At 38.4% G+C, this 19,589-nt stretch overlaps 1 protein-coding gene across 2 annotated transcripts in view; it reads right to left on the reverse strand.

Annotated features, from left to right (window-relative positions):
* HIBCH (3-hydroxyisobutyryl-CoA hydrolase) overlaps window positions 1-18,269 on the reverse strand; it is a 38,466-nt gene extending 20,197 nt beyond the window's left edge. The window contains exons 1-6 of one of the 2 annotated variants that reach the window (XM_054515352.1): window positions 18,196-18,269; window positions 17,098-17,140; window positions 16,134-16,274; window positions 15,087-15,171; window positions 14,099-14,179; window positions 12,067-12,119 (exon numbers count right to left, since the gene is read on the reverse strand). In XM_054515352.1, coding sequence (XP_054371327.1) covers window positions 12,067-12,119; window positions 14,099-14,179; window positions 15,087-15,171; window positions 16,134-16,274; window positions 17,098-17,140; window positions 18,196-18,254 — 462 coding nt within the window. In that variant the 5' untranslated portion in view covers window positions 18,255-18,269. Of the gene's footprint in view, window positions 1-12,066; window positions 12,120-14,098; window positions 14,180-15,086; window positions 15,172-16,133; window positions 16,275-17,097; window positions 17,141-18,011; window positions 18,094-18,195 lie in introns of those variants that run through there. The other variant, XM_036386363.2, reaches the window with a different exon arrangement.
* Window positions 18,270-19,589: the final 1,320 nt, after the last annotated feature.

Here is a 19,589-nt window from a genome sequence, read left to right on the forward strand (position 1 = left end):
CTGTTCTCTCCACTGGACTACTAAGGGAGTTGACATCCTTTTGCTAATGTTACTCCATCTATAATTTTTGCACCTACTTCAAATCATCACCAAAAAAAAAAACCCCAATACTTTTGAAAAACACATAAATTTCACAAAGTTGTTGTCCTAATACTTTCAAAATAATTAATAATTAACTATTCTTCTAATGTGATAATTACCTACATTATAAACACAGAAGTATTTCAAGCAGAAAAAGCCTTCGGCATTATTGATTCAAATTCAAAATACGTGGTTAGAAACTAAATTTTTTTATCCTGGGCAGTTGTGTTCACCAAGTCAGTAATAGTATTCACATTTCGAAGTATCTAGCACAATTCTCTAGCAGCCTGTCATAATGAAACCCTTCCCTCAAAAGCAGAAGAGTTTCTGGTGTTGTCTATGCCATATTTTTGGATTTAGGTAGTAAGCAGCAACAAGTTCCAGTTTAAAAAAAATAATTTTGCACAAAATAAATTACTTTAGATAAATCTTCAAGAGGCAGACTGATAAATAAAACAAAAATATTCAATGTAATCCAAGAATACTTAGATTATAGGGTACAACCACAACATTGTCAATAGAAATGTGTGTTTGATCCTATCTGGAGACAAGACCCTCTGCTGAATAATTCACAAGTCATTATTTCACACAAATATTCTCTCTTTCATCCTTTCCACCATTTCAGTTTACTTCCCTTCCTCACTGTTAATTTTCCCTTTACTCAGACCTTCCAGCCATCCATGTTTCTTATTAAAATTAAAATATCTTAAAAATAGTTGGCCAAAATAAGCCAGTGTCTGATGAGGATATAATAGATTTTAAATAACATTTTAAATTGTTCAAACACTAGAAAAAGGGCACTTTACCCAACTAAGGCTATTAGTCATCACAAGTATCTTCCCAGTATTTCATACTTCCCACCAAAAACAGTGAGATTAACTGGATGATACTCCCTTGGACAAGCAATATATATTTAACAGGTTTTTAAGGTGAGAGTAGAACTTCTTTTTCTTTTGCTTATTTACAGAGATCTTTGGTTGGGTTTTATGTCAAAATTTTTTAAAAGCTTTCTCAATTTAATATCAAGTAAATTTCCTCTCACCCTTCCCTGGCCTGTCTTACAATTCTGCTCAAGAAGAAATTAATCTATTCCATTAGGGTGATACACAACTAAATCTGAAAATGTTTTCAAGTTTCCTCTGTGTAATGACTATCTGCCACTCTCAGGTTTTAATATAGATGTATGAAGTTTTTAAGATTCCAGTTTAATTTCCTGAGAAATGCACCCATAGAGTGAGTGGTTGCCAAACTCAATTTTATATTCAGGAACTAAGCCAAATGTATTCACACGAAGCACTGCTGTTCCAGGGAGGCAAATGGGATTTGAGCAAACATCTGAATCCTATTTGCACAGGGTAAAACCCTATGTCTCACCCCTTATCTGTCCTTTAGCCCTTTCTCTGAGCACTGAGCAGATCTCATCTGTGCAGCAGCAAGAGCAATGGGCCTGTGTTTAGTTGTCCTGAAAATGCAAAGCTGTGTGTAGAGCTGCCTTCACTCCTAAAACAGCTCCAGAACTCTTTAATGAAATGGAAAAGTGACTTCATCACTTCCAACTTCTTTAATGTCATAATAGCATATTTTCACTGCATTAAGTAAAGCCTGCTGTTATTTTTATGCATGTTCAGCAATAACTCTGCCTTTTTTCTTAAGCTAACGAAATAGCAATCATGCCCATTTTGGTCTTTCTAATGCTGAAATTAGTATTTTCTTATCCCATATCTAAAAATACAAATACCATCTATCTCAAAGCGTTTTTTCTGGCTTGTTTTCTTGACAATCAGAATTTTGTTTAAGGATTCAAGTTTTTGGCTTGAGTATTAAGTACCAAAGATCTGAGTGTGAATTCCATGAAGGGAGCTTCTCTTCCAAGCTTGTTCTTTTTTTAGAGTGATAAAAATAAATGGCGGGTTCTAATAATAGAAAGTTGAAAGATGTAATTTTCTTTTGAAAGAAGTAATTAAATCAGATTTCACTTTCTCAAGTGCTTTAGCCATAATTGGATTTGTTTCTAGATAGCCTCCAAGTTTTGTACAGCCTTATTTCTGATGTATAGTTATGAGACTAAAACTATTATTTTCTTTTTATTCATTTTAAAGAAAGAGGTGCAAATATGTTCTTGCTTCTTTGAAGATTGTTTCTAAATAATCCAGTACTGAGATAAGATTTTGAAAGAAAAATTAGTTAATGATGCAAAGCCCAGTAATTTCTTTACTGGTGTTCATATTTTTTGTTTATTTGTAACTTCCCAAGTGGTTAGCATACCACTGCATGTTTAACCTTCTAGATGTAACACAAAGGACAAATACTCATTAGTTTAATACATCCTGTGTAAAGAACAAACCAGTCAGAAGTCTAAATGCATTCCTCTTTCATTTCTGGATTTTCTAATTTTATTTTGTTTTCATTTAGCTGAACTCTTACATAGCTGGAGTTCCCCCTAGGAAGACCCTTCACCACCATTAAAAAATCTTATGTGCTCACTTCACCAGGTACTTCCAGCATTTACACATACAAGTCTTAAAACTATAATATCTTTATTAAAATACATTTTATTCTGCACTGCCAGGGTTCTACTTTTCATGATCTTATGTACTAAAGCTGATTTCTTCCTTCAGACTTCTCCGGGGTAATACACTCCCGTGGTCAATCAGGCTTTTACTGCTGGAATCTTTTTTTTCCACTGACAGCTGAATTTTGTAAAGGGTACTTACAGAATGAGACTAGGAGTTAAGGAGAATAAAGAAATTAACAAGTAACCAATTTAAACAGCTGGGCTGGTTTTGGCTGAGATAGAGTTGGTTTTCTTCACAGTAGCTTCTTCATGGCATGGGGCTGTGTTAGTCTCTGCATACCTCAGGGAGGCAGATCGTTTTACAGGCAGTTCAGTTTGAGTTCAGCAACAAACTTATAAAAAAGAATGGGGAGTATCTGAATTCTATTTCCCATACAGGCCTGCCCATTCAATGCTGTATTTCAAAAGTCATTATGTGAGTTTGTATAGAAACTTCATCACTGATTTCCTTTTTTTTTTTCTCATGATGGATACAGAACCTTATTACAAGTATTTTTCTAATGAAAAACAATGTGACCAGCAGATGCAGAAATGAAATACAACTACTGTGACTCTTTTGTGTCCCAAAGGCTGTATTATCTTAAATTGAGAACGACCGACCTTTAGTAAACCAGAGAATTTAGAGAAGTTACTCAGAAATTGAGGGCCACCACAACAGAGAACTACACAGAGGGAAATAAATTCTCCCTTCCTGCTCACATATAGAAAAGCAGACCTGTGTCACAGCAAAACCACACAGTTACACTTGGCTATTTACTAAATAATCTACTCACACTGTAAAGGAATCACTGCCTAGGAATGCTTAGGCAACACATTAAAAGAAACATAACTAGAAAAGGTCTTGAGGGATGTTACTTGTGTCACTTTCAGCAGGCTGGTAAATAATTTTTAGCTGTTTGAGTAAGCAGTGTGATGATAACACCAATATTGACTGCAGTGAAAGTCCTTTTGTAACAGCTCCCATCAAGTGACTACACTTCCTACATTTTTAACTGCATGAGAATAGCTTCTGGCAGAGCTAGAACAAAAAAGAAATGTAGTAATCAACTAAACAGAATACAACAAAGGGCAAATATGTCTGCATACAAATGTGCAAAAATAGCCAGCAAAAATGTTTTCAAAGGCAAAGTGAGCGAGTGGAATTGATTCAGGAGGCAGCAGGAGCTTATAGCTATGGTGATCAAAAATCATGGATGTAAGAGCATTACGCCCTGCATCCAGACACAATGAATCTTAAACTGAACCAAAATTAATCTTTGTTTATCACTAATGTTATGGCCCACTCCAAAGAGTATAATCCATTTTCATCTGTAGCTACTACCAGACAAGATGACGTGGTGAGCCAGAGCAATGCAGTGTGACAGATCAATCTGGACACAGAATATCACCTGCTTTGGCTGCTGACATATAAATGAACTCTATACAAGTGTTTTAAAAGTATCATTAAAAACAGTGGGTTTTGTGAATGTTTCAATAATTTAGTGTGGTATTTTCAAACATAAAATACTGATGTTCTATAATTTAAATATAAAAGATTTATTTCCATATACTGATTATGTATTAGAGAGTCTCAGTCCAAATTGCTACAAGAGACATAGAAGCACAACAAGGTGACTGGAGACAGATCATCTCTAGTGTGGTATTTGATGTCTCAGAGTTGTTCTTCTGACCCCTAAGTATTTAAATAAATTGATTCAACTACATGAATAGTGATCATTTAGGTCAGGTTCTTCTCACAAGAAAACTTGGGGAAAAAGACACATAGGCCATTCTATGCAGCAGTGCTGCTACAGTGAGTGTCCTTTATCAACCAGATTTAGATTGACTTTTTAAAAGCCCTAGTTTTCAGTCACCACAAACAATTTTTCCTAGGGTAGCTATCAAAATCTGCACATTTTTTTACAGACCCAAGACCTGTGCTACAACAGGAAGAAAAGAGAAGATGTAAGAAAACCTGGATCTGAAAAGCCTATACCTCTTAATTGGTAAGAAGTGCAACTTTTTCTAGTTTCACATTTGAAAGTCTTCTTTTTATCCCAATTTTGTTTCTTTATATGTAACTGGCCATGTGTATTCAGAAAAAAAAAAGACAGCAAAAGCAGCTTTTTTATTGTTCCTAAAATTCTGGAAGAATTGTCTTTCTGCATCACCTAAAAATGTAGCTACTGCAAGAAATCCCCTGTGTCCAGCTCATCAAATCTTGATGTCTGCAGGGAGGGCAGGCAAGTGGGAGGGAACCTGTTCCAGCACCTTGCATCAGTGCACAACTGAGCTTTTAGGTTTTATCTTGAAATTGAAGAAACACTTCTTGTTCTTAAAGACAGGTACGTGCATCAGAACTTTATTTAAACAGTGGCACAGTTATTTGGGAAAACAGGAGTGAATCCAGAGGATTTTTGTAATGATGTTCTACTCAGCTGAAAAAAGTGCTTGGAAAGTGATTGAAAGTCTTACACCTCAAGGAGAAAATGAGCACTCAAATTCCTCAGGATCTGAGGAAAACGAGCAGAAATATGAAAGGATGGAGAAGCAGGCAAAGATAATTCCCTTTAGACATTTACTCTTTGATCTATAATAAAGGGAAGGGGAGGGAAATAATGAGGTAACTCTCAATATGAGGCTAGGTAGGTACATGAAGGCCAAGAATTAGAGAAAAATAGAGAGATTTTCGGCATGCAAGAGTCTGGTGTTAAATGGAAAGAACAAATCTGTGCAGAAGCCAGCAAAAATCTCAGTCATTGTAGAGCAAGGAGAGGGAGAGAAAAGGAGTTTTACTTACTGTACCAATACTGAGCTATAATTTAAAATACTTGTATTCAAGACAGTGCTTTGTGATTCCTTTGGGGAATAACATCATGCGCAAATGATTAACAGAAAGAACCACTGAATGCCCAATGTCAAGAGCTGCTGCCATTCTAGTCCGATTAGCCACAAAATGAAGAGCCCCATTTATCCCTGGGATCACACACAAGAGCCAAGCAGGCAGAGCAGCGTGGCCAGATGGCAAAGGGACTGCAACGGCAGCAAGGAGTGAACTCTTTCTGAGGATTACCTCAGCATTGTTTTCAACACCCCATATTGCAGGACATAAGTGGTGCACAAGTCAATCTCAAAACTATTTGTTTGTACTTGCAAAATCTGCATTCTATTTCACAGTAAAGGCTGCCTTCAGCTTTGAAGCACTGGCAATAAAACAGGCCACAAGCTTCTCTGTGGTACACAGGCACGAGGGGGGAGGAGGACAGGCAGAGAGAGGACTGGAAAGCAGCTTATCTAGGTTTAGTGTGACAATTACTTTTACTCCAGGGCAGATTTTAGAGCATAAATTAAAACAAAACCAAAGATGTTCCAGAGCGTGATGGCTGACAAGAGGCATGACATGCTTACAAAAAGAAGAAAAAGAGTAAGAATCAGGACAAGTCCCAAGACTTACTGACATAGATTCCAGTTTCCTAGCTTTACAAAGGCCTAAAGGGGTAATTATGTCCATTAGAGTAGAGAAGTACTATGTAAAATCATAATATTTCATGAGCTTTCATATGCTGCAGCTAGTCAGCCCAAGCTCCATATATATACATCTATATAGATATAGATAAATATTAAGCAGTATTTCCATGATGTGCGAGAAAATTTGCACCCCAAATTACACCACAAATGAATAGCTTTGTTCTGTGGGCAATATCCACTTGTAAATGCACATTCCTGTAATTAAAAATTGCATCACACGTGGGCAAAAAAAGTGAGACTTTATAGATATGTTTAATCCTAATGTTTCCTAGTTTTTGAATGTTAGTGTCAAATGCTGCTATCTACACTTCTGAGTAGAAGTTACATGCACACAACTTATATGACTAGATATATGTTGGCAGTGAAAGGAACATTCCTGAAGAGTTACAGCTGCACAATCTGGATAAAAATGGGACAGGATAAAGACAGTTATTGGTCAACTCAGCTCCTTTGTGTACTAAAATTCTGTAGACTAAAATGGATAACATACAAGCTTGCTTATGACATCACTACCAATTTACGTGAGAACAAATATTAATTTAGTAAGGATTGTTGACCAAATCCTGCTGAAGTGTAAATGTAGATGTTTGTAACTATTGGTAGATGTGCCATCAGGTCCTGAGATCTGACTTAAAATGAAAGGCAGATTCCTCTAGCAATGTCAGCATCTGGAATGTTTTGCTAAGAATGAAATGGCACTAATGTGAAAAAGAGCTAAAGCTAAATACTGGGTACTGGGTTTACTCTTCTACTGCAATATGGATGCAGGAATTCTGATTCTGTATTCCAGAAGAGAAAATGCACAGGTAGATGCACAACAGAATTAGTATTTCCAAACCATGGAGTAGGTTCAGGAATTTGGCTGCATATGTTTCTCTGCAAGAACACCTGCATTACCCCTTGATTAAAATGACATCACTCATTAGGCAGCATTCTGAGAAAGCTTCATATTTTAAACTGCAATGTTTGTGATGTCTCCCCATCATTGCACTGCTTCCTTTCACAAACAAGCCAGGGAAGCACAGCCTAGATGTAATCTGGGAAATGGAGGGCACCATCCTCTGAAACAACACTAAGAGTTAGCAGCAGTTTGCAATAAAACTGAGAGGATACCCCAGCTGAGGTCATGGAGAGCCAATCATCAATGAAACTTCATTTGACAGCTTCATTATCTGCTTGGATGGTGAAGTAACCAGGATTTCTATCATTCACAGCTGACTTTTGGGGAAGGCAAACACTTTGAAGGGCAAGATTGAAAACCATCTCGCTTTGGAGGAACTACACAATGAAAATAACTACACTTAGGAAGGTGTAATCAGATACAGAGATGCTAAGTGTGCTTCTCGTGGAATAAATGCCTTGATGCTTTCAGGGGTTTACAGCAACCATGCAATTAGTACAAATAAGGCAGTGCAGTTGTGAAAAGAACTACTGAAGGTATCACACTACAGCAGAGCCTGCACCAGCAGGCAGAGGGGAGAATACTCAGCCTAGATTCACTCCACCTGGGCAGCCTCGTCAGCCCAGGGCCACCTCATAAGACACTCAGGTTTCTTGGAATTCAGAGAAAAGGAGTACTTTCTTTTCCTTTGTAGTCTCTGAAGAAAAGGGTGGCTCTGCAAAACTGACTCTTTGACAAATGAGTTCAGTTCAAGGAAGATTTACAATTGGTAAAAGGTAAGCAATAAAGAAATATACTGTGATGGAAGTTTATGTTAGGCAAGGAGGAAAGAGGTGACAGTCATAGTTCTGGGAGTAAGTAGAAGTGGTGGCCTCCTAGGACTGGATGCTTTCAAAACTGCTATTTACATGGATTGTTCGTGACAGAATATCTCTGTAATATAGGGAGGATACTTATTCTGCTCTACTTGGTGCTGATGAATCCTCCAGCTAAAATATTGTCTGGTCTCTGGCAATAAACTGTAAAGTACACAAATGGGAGAGATTCCAGAGGATTGCAAGAAGACTAAAAGACTTAATCTATAAGAAGGGCTGAATAGCTATCCTTATACCCATTAAAGAGAGAGGACTAGGAGCAAGGCGTGCAAGTATCTCAAAATGTCCACAGGGAGCTGTGACTAAGACTGGAATATGTTGATTACACATACTGAAGACTTAGATTAGACACCAGGGAAGCCAAGCTTGAAAGAGTAACTTAGCACTCAGGTGGTATATCTAGAAAAAACCAGCATTCCTGCTGTTGGAGAGTTCTGAGTGCATCAGGTGAAAATCAGCTAGGCAGTCATTTAGCTGTACTTAACCCTAATGCGAGTGCAAAGGAATAATCCTGATGCTCCTCCCAGCTCTACACATCTGTAGATGTGTAACCTATTTCATATTACACAAGAGAGTAACACTCAAACAGTTCTTAAGAAAATTCTACTGTCCAACAGTCACCCTAAAGAAGCTTAGTAAATATGTTAGATGTTGACTCAGTGTAAGTATGAGACCTTGCCTAAAAACCCATACTGCCAGGTGTGGTGACAAAACTAAAGGAAAGCCACTCATGAACCCAAAGACCCAGTCACGGGTTGGTATCTCCTTCTCCCAGTCTGTACTCCTGAGGTCCTCCTCTGAGGAAAGATTAGAGGAGTCAGTCTTGTGTACTGCTATTACTCTCACAGACTGGGCCCCACAATCTGAGGAGTCACAGATGGACATTTGGTCAGATTGCAAACCATATTAAAGAAAAACCTTCCCAATGATCTTCCTAAATATGAAGACTGGAAAATAAAATGCTTGGAATAACTCAAAGCACAGTGCTTTGCAAAGGATTTAAGACTGTTAGCAATTCTACCAAACTTATTTCTGCATTCTGAAAATGTTGTTTAAATGTAAGTTAAAGTTAAAACCTACTTCCCCCACAGGAAGTTTTTTTCATCCTAAAACTAAAAGCCTAAATTTTCAAAGCAAGGCTAAACCAAACTTAGCAAATATGTTGTGTAAGAGACCAGACTAAAGGATTAAATCCTGTAGAAAATTGTCCAAGGCCAAGAATTCTTTTGTTTGAGCAACACTCTCTTTACTCACCAGTAAAAAAATAAGCATTAGACAATAGGCCTGAAAGAGCAACAAGTTGCTTTTCACCGAGCACAACATTTGACTGTGAAATGTGAGGCCTTTCTGAACAGCAAGCCTACTTATTGTCAAAAAGTATGAGATGGACAGAGAGGTGAGTGTGACCACTGAGGGTTATTTAGCACTGTGGTTCAGAAATACAACCTGGTTCAGGAAGTTTCTAAATCCTGCATGCTCTAGAATGTGATACTACAAAAAAGGGTTCTTCATTCATGCTGTTACAGATTCTTCTATAAACTACAAGTAAAGGCCTTTCCTTCTGAAAACTTATTTCTCATTTTTCAAAGCTACTTTAGTATTTTTACAGATTTTTTTAACTGTATTATTCCAGTGACCTTGACCATTTTTACCAACTTCCAAAGTCTATGCCCAGTTTTTCTTTTTTTTTCTCTGCCAAAACATTGAGAAGCCACCACTCAGTCTGTCTAGCGTGCTTTATTTGGCTCTGAAACAGGTCTCAAAACAATTTTATTAATCTTTTTGTCTGGCAGAGAGAGTATCTGATGCAGTAATTTACTTTGTGCCAAAGCCTTTTTTAAAACCAGAGCTTTGGCCTGATCTTAAAAATCACCTATAATCATTTTTAAAGAACTTAAGACTGTGACTTTTCTAAAACCAGAAGACCAAACTTGGGATGTCATTTGCAGACAATAATATTTTTTAAAGCCCCAAACATCTGAATTTCTTGTCAACTGTTTGGGTACTTAATTTCAAGGAAAAGAAGACTTACAGATAGAAATCTGCTAAATCTGAACTAGTTTTTAGCAATGTGAGAGTGTGTGCCCAGTGTTCCTTTCAAAAGAGCACATCCTTTAGCAGTAAATGTGGTATTATTACTCATTTAACTATTTTTCAGTAAACTGCAGTCACCTTTGCTTCTAACAAATTTGTCTTACAAATTTGAACTTACTGTTCCAAATAAGTACAAAAAGATGAAAAGACATATTTATATTTAATATCAATTTTTGATGAACTACAGGAGAACAGACAAGAAGGTGCTGAGAACAAGCTCCACAGCCCCATCTGTTGGCTAATGAAGCTCCCAAAACCATCTACCAGCCCCTAGCCAGTAATGAAGTAGAACCAGTTCATTTTTTGGATAAAATTCCAGGTTTCACTATCACAGATCTATGGCATCTGTGCACCAGTGGCAACCTTTACTATCCAAGTACATAGTAACTGAGTTTCTAACACACTTCTGTGATTTTTTTACTTATTTCCCCTAAATTAGGCTCCATGCTTTCTGAGTCAAAATCTAATCCCCTGCCCTCAAGTAAAGATGCTACTTCTAGGATATGATAAGCAAATTAAGTTATGATTCAGACCCTAATGGCAGTTAAATTGTGTCACAGTCCCACTAAAATTTAGGTATCCTGCACTAAAATTTAGTTTATCCTGCACTAAAATACAGTTTCAGGCTAATTGCTGTCTTTTAAAAGCTTGTCAAAGGAAAGAGAATTCATAAAGAATCTTAGTAATGCAGGATCATCTGACTCCATTATGTTCTTTTCAGTCCAAAAATACACTTTCCTTTCAAAGGACAAAATTCTATTCCTGCTCAGGCCACAGTCATAACAAGCCATCTGCAGGACCTTTTAAAAGATATTGGCTGCTGGGCAGTTTGGCTCATTCACAGCTTTCCATCCTATTATTCAAAAGTCCATAAAATAAATGGACTCTCTATCTCTTATCTATGAACCTTCAGAACTCCTATGGTCAATAAAGCAGTTTTTCTGGAAGAAGAGCTACAGAACAAGTGCCCTTTATGCTGGAAACAATGTATGTATGCTAGGCTGGGGAGAATGGCTCTCTAGTGAGATCTTTGGGGCTTGGTAGCAAAAAAGCAAAGGCCAAGAGAGCTGCTGTGTGTTTAGATGAAAAGCTGAGAAGAGCAAAACAGACAAATGAAATGGGTAAGGAAAGATAAAAGAGTCATGACAGGTCATGGGTCATGTAGTGTTCCACTTCTCACATCTATCTTTGACAAACTTTTTAAAATAGATTCTACACCCATATCATAGGGACATAGCAGAGAACAATACAAATCTAAGCAGTGGCATGGCAGACAGGCTTCATCGTTAAACTCCGTGTTAAAAATAACTGAAGATTATTTTAATCCACTCTCTGATGTGCTGCAAATATATCCTACAGATGTGAAACTCACTAAAACAGAATTTTAGCATGTAAAAAAAGCATGGCATTGCCCTGTTATCTACTTAGGGTGCTTACAGACAGCAATTGCTGAAAAAATTATTAACACTGAGTATAACTAGCAATATGACGGAGTCTTCTCTATGTTGCTTTAGTAATAAGGTGCAGCCCTGGGTGAGTTGTGTGGAATCAGTATCCCACAAATTATTATTTAAAAGTACTACAGAGGTGAGAAAGTAGATGCACTTCCAGATTATTTGCTGGAAAAATATAAAACTCATGAATGTCTGTTAAGGTGTAGCTTAGAATTCTCAATTTCTCAAACAGCTGCTCTTTAAATGTATTTTATATAATTCTATTTTTAATACAATTAGAATGGAGAACTATTCTCAGATTTTGTATGATATATAAACTCCCCCTGGGTATTCTTAGAACTTTTGTGAGGGGATTCTGCTCCTTTCCTAGAGAAAGCACTTGTATTAGCTATCAAGGAACAGCAGAGGCCCTACAAGGGCAGCAGTGCACCCAGACAAGCAAGACAAAGGTTCAGATTATGATGTTTGTTCTTCAATCCACAGGTTGGAAATGCCTTGTGTGCACTTCATTCAACTCAGACACAACATGAGGTGACTTTAAAACAATCTATCAGGTATCAGGTAAGGTCCTTAACTTACCCCTCCCATTGTAATGCCATCAATAAGTGCCACATATGGCTTCTTGCAGGTGCCTGTAAAAAATGTCAAGGAAAACAATCATTCATCTTTTTCAAGAGTGGACCTGTGACTAGCTGCCACATGACAGGTTTCCCTACATCTTACTTTAGCAAGAGCAGCAGAAAATAAATGGGAATTTAAGCAGTAATCATATTATCATCTTACAATGAAGGTACCTCATGTAATTGTTAAGTAATGAAAAGAAACACCAGTCTCTGATTTACTGGATTGTGAGTGTTGCAAGAGAACATTATACAACTATCAAGCATTGGCCTGTTTGTTATGTGAGTAGCTGACAGTTTAGCTAGCACAAATAGCCTTGTCTGATGTTGGGACACAGCAGCTGCCCTTTCACCCCCTCTCAGAGCCTGGATTAGGAGCAGGGGGTGTGTTCCAGCCCCTCAGTGCTCTATTACAAAGCCAGAAGCATGGGTGGGTCCCAGCCACAATGTGACTGTAAATTCTGCAATGCAGGCGTGTTCTGTCATGGCAGCTCCTGCATACAGCCCTGAACGTGGTGCAGGCAGGTTCAGGTGACAATGTCCTGAATTACCAACTTCATCTGTTGGGGCCTTTAGATGGCACAAAACTAAACCCCAATGCTTTCAATTACCATTCATGGAAAGACTCAGAACTTGACTGTGAATGAAACAGCTGCCCTGTATTCAGTGTTTTCAGGTCAGAATTACTGCTGATACAGGTATCCCCTACAACCATATTGTGAGTTTTTCTGTAACAACTATGTAGAGCCTTGTTTAAAATAAACTATTTTAAAAGGCAGTTCAATCCTTCAAATCAGTAGTTAGAAAATGTTAGGAGAATTGTATTTTGAACTTTGCTCTTACATGAACATACAAGCTAATGCATGGGCTGTAGATGCTACTCCCTGAAACAAACTTCTGTAGCAGCAAGCCTTCCCCATTGCAATGCTGTGACAGCAGCTCCCTGCTGTATTTTTAAGTTATAATATGTAAGATATAAATAAATATTTTTAGCAGAAATCTCAGGCTTAAAGGAATACAGTCATACTAAAGCTAGCAAAAATCTAGGTTTTGCAATTACATACATTAGAGATATTACACAGCTAATTATTAAAAAAAATTAAAAGACGAAAACAGACTTTTAAATCATGTACCCTTGTAACAGAATCATCATCAAGTTCAACTGGCAAGGTAATACTATTTTTTCCCAACTATTTGAAACCTTAAGCTATTTTTTTGCCTTGTATTGGTGAAGGAAAGAAAGGTGCATGACAAGCATGCTCAGTCCTGAAACTCTGTCAAACAAAGTAAAAGTAACTTTTCAGGAATTACTCTAGTAGATGTGCTCTTCTGTCAATGCAAGCAACAGCACCCCTCCTCCTGTAGTGACTAACACAGGACACCATATTTTAAAACTCAAACTGTATTCAATTAAAATATGTTTGGAGTAGTTTCTTCTCATCAAAACCTTCAACTCTTGACTTTTAGCCTAAAGAATTAATATCCTTTTTTAATATGCTTCACTCCAGTAAACTCACCCAGTGTCTCTGCAATAAACTAAGGCAGCTCACTCCTGAGTTATGCAGCCCTAGTCTTTCATGCAGTCTATTTAAATGAAAAGCCTTCATATAATTTAATCTTCTGCTTTCTGATTGAATATTAATGATTTTCCACACATCTATTTTTATGTCAGGTCTTCTTTGAAGCAGATACTTAGTGCAGAACTGCAGTGTCTACAGTTAAAACTAATTCTTCCACAGAGGAAATACAGCTAACCAGAATAATGGGATGGGATAAAATAGCTGTCACAATAACTCAAACAAAAGAAACACATTCTGCATGCAAGGTATAAAAATGGGATATGTTGTATTACTGCTATTGAACTTGCTAAAAAAAAAATTACTACTTCTCTGATGTTACCACAGTCTTTAACAGATTACCAAAGAGATAAATTTACATTTGAAGCCAATGTTATGAGAACTGTACTGTTTCAGAAATTGCTGTTAACATACCAATGGCATTGTTCAGCCTGTATTCTCCTATGAAGAAATCTTGTATCAGTTTATCTCCAACTTTTCCCGCTTCTGTGATGGCTTAAGAGAAACAAAAATTCCAAAGATAACTGTAAGTTTAATAGAAAATACAAGTAAGAGAACATAATGCCTCATAAGTTGGGTCTTTTCCTACAGCAAATAGAGACCTACCTAATCCCACTTGATTATATTTGAGAAAATTTGCTCAAATTAAAATATGAACATAAGGCTCAAATTTGATTTAACTGTATTTTGCTGGACACTTTGTCACATACTTCTGAGAGTATGGTCCATTTTCTAACCCCTACTAATGTCCAGTACTCATTTGTGATATTTTTCACACCAACATTTAGAATAGTCACTTAAAACTGACTATTCTGAAGACTCAAAATACTAAAAATGAGAAGCCATTTAGAGCATGACATAAAAATATCTTTTTATATATTGTAATAACAATAACCTGTGCTGCTTGTTTACCTACAGTTTAGAAAAATTTTGCTAATTTTGACACTTTGGAGATTCCTGCAGTTCATAGCTAAAAATTAATCACAGATACATTCATCACCCTTGTCAGATCTGTATCTAACCATATAAAACACTAGACACTAATTATCCAATACTATCAGAGCTACCTGTTAGGGCCCTTCAAATTTCTTGGAAAGAGGCTGACTGTAATGAAAATTTGGGAAGATAAATGTAAAGACAAGAACCTCTCCTCCCAGAATGACTGGATGCTATAATCAGTTATTCATAAAAATGTAATTTTTTATACACTGTCCTGACAGTTGTCTCCTGAAAAATACCTTAAATAGCATCTACACATCAAGATGTCCTAAGAGTCAGCACAACTGATCTCTTACTCTTGTGTAGCAAGGTTTTGCTTACCCAAGACACAGTAAACAAAGGAAATCAACACAAAGTAGTGACTGGGAAAGACATCAAATGTTTAAGTGAGGATAGTCCTTACCTCGGATGTCACCCCCAGCACAAAAAGCCTTTCCTCCAGTTCCCTTTATAATTATTAGAAAAGTTTCAGGATCTTGCTCCCATGTCTAAAAAATAAGTAAATATTTCCACATAAGACTAAAATCTGCTTAGTGTCTCTAACACACACTTCACTTTTTCAAAAAGCAAATCAAACCATACTTGAAAATAGATTGTCTTAAACTGAAGTTTGAAATCTAAATGTCTTTCTGCCACTTCTGCATCCTATTCAATCCTGAGAGCAGAGATTAGCAGAGCTGCCTTTCCTCTTTCAGAAAAACACCTGAGTGCAGCTCTCAGCCTCTGAAGAAAGGCAGCACCCCACAAAACAGGGCCTGACAGAAATCAAAAACTGACACCTTTTCAGGCTGTGCTTCAAAAATGTCTAATAAACACCAAAAGGCATCAGAGAATTATCCAACAAATGCTGGTATCTAATGAATTTGACTCTGTGAATACGATAAATAGTATCATTAAATTAAAAGAGACTATTTTCATGCTTAAAATCTCATGGTACTTCACTAGCTTGTAGAAACAGTGCCTGCAAATCCATGAGTTCTCATTTAAGGAATGACACTGACAGCCCCCTGCCTCCTAGTGGCTGATATCTCTTATTTTCAGCCATGAAAATGGTACTGCACTCTTGATGGAGTGTTATTGCACTCCCTCAAGAGGCAACACCACTGTATGGGTCAAATTTTGTACCAACTGAGCAGGTGGGTGCTGCCAAAAGGAACACACAACTGATGAGCACTGCTTGTTCTTAATTCAGCCCTGGTATTAACATGGATGTGCATTTACCTATGAGGATGCTAAATGTAACTCTGTCTGACAGCCTGTTCTTTGATGTGTCTCCTCTTTCTAACTTGCTTGACACTGCCTGGTTTTTCCCATGCTATAAATCAGAGCTCACTGTACTCACACAAACTTTCATCCTTTAAATCAGTACACCAAGAAGTGCCTAACTGCATTTTAAAACTGGTTTCAAATAACATATGTATAGTGGATGGGTAGAAGTGCAGCTACTAACCTTTATTTGAGGATAAATTTTTTGGATCATAGGCAGATTTAGTGCATTGAGAGCCTTGGGTCTATTCAAAGTTATTATTCCTGCACCTCCTTTCTTTTCCAACAACACTTCTGCTGCTGAGTCTGTCTGCTTAGACATTTTCTGTGCATGCAAAAACAAACAAATGAAACAAATGTCATCAGTTAGGTAACTTGAGTAACATATTTACAAAAGTTTTTATGGAAATTGATTCTCAAAACACACTATCAAGGATCACAAAACATGCATTCTGGAATTGTATGCTAACTTTTTCCCTCTGTACTTCTATTTGCATTTCCTAAACAGTTCTTTGGAAACTACTTTGAGCCTTTCAGAGTAGTAAAACTCAGAGAATTTTTTGGACCACACATTGTTTTACAGTAAGGTTTTGAGTTCAGTTAAATAAAATTTACAACAGAAACACACACAAAAAGAAAATCAAATCAAACAAATAAAAATTTTCCCACCCTATTAATAAAACAGAAATCCATGGCTTCTTAAAACTGACATTCTGAAAATACTGGCAACAATTAGAACAATGACAGTTCCATATATCCTTACTGGTAGTTTGACACTGCAAACCCAAATGTACACCCTGCTTTGTCTTTAAGTAACTTTTAACAGCAGAAAACAAATCCCCTCAACTATTTTCACCCTCACAGTGGGATGATATTTAAGGAATTTATGGAAGCTAACACAGAAACTATCTATAAATTAAAGAAATACCTATAAAGTATAGCCAAAAATCAAGCTTTAATTTACAGTATAATAGACACCTGTAACCAAGTGCTCAAAGATGTGGGCAATACCATGCCTGAGCAATAAATGTCAGAGTTGAGAACCAGTGTGTGCAGACACATCAGAAGTTGCATGTGCTGTGTGTCTCAGGGGAGTTAAAAGAGTCCTGAAAGCTTCCAACTCAGTCAAACCATGATGCTGTCCTTACCAAATGTTGAAATATTACTTGTAGCCTGTTGAGTGCCCTCAGCCTGAAAAAAAAAAAACCAAAACATTAAAAAAACAGTTAAAACCATAAACCTGCCACATGATTCCCCAAATACCTGACTGCCAGGTTAAGCAAAGCAGTGGCAGAAAAATTTGGGAACACAACTTCTTGACGTTGTCCTCATAAGAACCAATTAAAATTTTATTATTGAAACAGTTGGAAATTCTTTGCTTACTAGTAAATAAATAGCAGATCCCAGTATCAGTTACTAATGTTTTCAAGTTAGGAGAACCTGAAAACTACCAGGACAGAGGGGTTGGGGATATGATTGACACTCTGTGTCTTTTAAAGATTTACAGCCTTTTTGCGGGCACGTTTAAATGTTGACATAAAAAGAAAAAAAAAAAAGTCTTGTCAAAACCTTCGTCTATTTCCAAAAGCTTCCATGACACAAACGTGCCCTCGTGTGTACACATTTCACATACATTTACACAAGGTTTGTGTAAGAGCTCGCGCTTTTGTGGGTGACAGGAGAGACCCAGGCTCAACTCTGTGAACACGCCACTGGTTTTGAGCAGTAATTTATTAATTTTGAGGCTGTCATTTATTAATGGCCACCGAGGAAGGCTGTGCTGGCCACGCAGCAGAGCTGGAGTGAGAAACTTCACCTTTCAACCACTTCAGCGCACAAACCCAGCCAAATCCATGTTATGTGTTAGTGCCGCGGTACACTACGCTGGTTTTTAATCGCATGCTTGTTTTTGAAAGTGAAAGTTAGTGAAGGCCTGGCTGATCTAGGCCCGAACTATAACTCGCAGCAGCTGCGGGGCTGCGATCCCCGGCAGGCTCGGCCGGCGCTCCCCTCGCTCCCCGCGGCCGCCGCCGCTACCGCCCCTCAGGGCGGCCCCCGTTACCTGGGCAGCGCCTGCAGAGCCGGGCCCGCCATGGCGGCACCGCTCCCTCACCGGCTCCGCGGCCCGGCACAGCGCGGGGCGCATGCGCGGCGCTCTCCGAGGCACCGGGAGCCGCTCCTGAGGGGCGGCCGCTCGCTCGCCGCCACGAGCAGCCCTTTTGCAGTAAACAAGGCAGATTCCTTACCTGGGCAGGGAAAGGGAGCTGCTCCCCGTGGTGGATAAGGCCGGGTGGTCTGAGGGCATCTGGAGATGCAGCTGCTTTGCCGGTGAAGCGAGCAATGCCGCAAGTGGCGGCAATAACATCAGCCGTGGGGCTGGCTGCTGAAGGTGGGGAAAGCTCGCATTGCCAAACTGCCTTCGTGCGCCGCAGATGCATGCAGGCTGATTATTATTTTCAGCAGTTAGACTGGTTTCTTAATTTCTGCCTTCCCGGCTTCTCTTCACCCTTTGCACCTGAAACACCAGGCACACCTGTACTGCCCTCGCAGCTGCTCACACACGGGCAGCAGGTGAGGTGGGATTAAGGATTAACATCCCACCAAGAACTGCTTATCCGTGAGGTGAATACAGGGAGAACATGAATTTGTGTCAATGTAAATACATGGAGAGCATGTATTTACATTTACATTTAGAACTAGCACGTTTACTGCCCCAACAGTAGCTACAGACGACGGTGAGCCCAAACACAGCCTGTGCGTTCAGCATAAATAGACTCAGAAATTGCAACTGTGAAAATTGCCTTTTAAAAAAATAATAATATTAAGGCACTTGAGAATTTTTCACTCTAGGAGTCAATAATACAAAATTCACTTGGATTTCAGTAACTAAGACCATTCCATGACTGGTTTTTTAGGCTGACACATGAGACTGCTATTGAAAAGACATAATGAACCAGGGGGTAAATGACAATACAGTGCATTAGGTTGAAATGTAGCTTCATCATATGTGGGAACTCAGCACATCACTCCGGATGTCCAGAGTTACCGAGAGAACCCTTGGGGGGCTCTGAAATCCTGGAATGTTGCCAGGAGCATCTGGTGGCTTGACTTCAATCCCTCTAGGGATGTGCCACCTGTTTGAGGACATAAGAGTCACTTGGGAGTGAATGGTGCAGGAATGATGTATTTACAGGGTGAGATATAGATTTTAGGGGTTTTGGTACAGGGGAGTTATGGAGACAAGATGGAGGGATCAGGGCGTGTCTTGTCCTTCTTCTTTCTTCTTCTTGTCATCCATTTTCTGTGGTGATGTTGGCACTTGGGGATTGGTCCATGGTGAAGGTGCACTTGCTAATACGGGTGAAAGGTATTGGGAAATAAAGGTAAATATGATGTACGTAGTTTTTAGTATAAAAAGACACGACCACCCCGTGGGTGGTCAGAGTGCCCTTGGCTGCCTTGTAGGTCAGACCTCGTCTGGGCAGAAAGAAAATTCTGTAGATAAGAAATAATAAACAATCTGAAGACCAAAAAACTGAAGAGTCCAGACTCTCAGAAGTCCTAGCTCTCAGAAGCACTTCTAGAGAAGTCTCCAGAGGGCAACCTTGCTCTTTATTTCTAAAATGATTCAGCCCCTGCT

The sequence above is a fragment of the Molothrus ater genome, chromosome 7 (assembly GCF_012460135.2).
Source record: "Molothrus ater isolate BHLD 08-10-18 breed brown headed cowbird chromosome 7, BPBGC_Mater_1.1, whole genome shotgun sequence".
NCBI classification, from domain to species: domain Eukaryota; kingdom Metazoa; phylum Chordata; class Aves; order Passeriformes; family Icteridae; genus Molothrus; species Molothrus ater.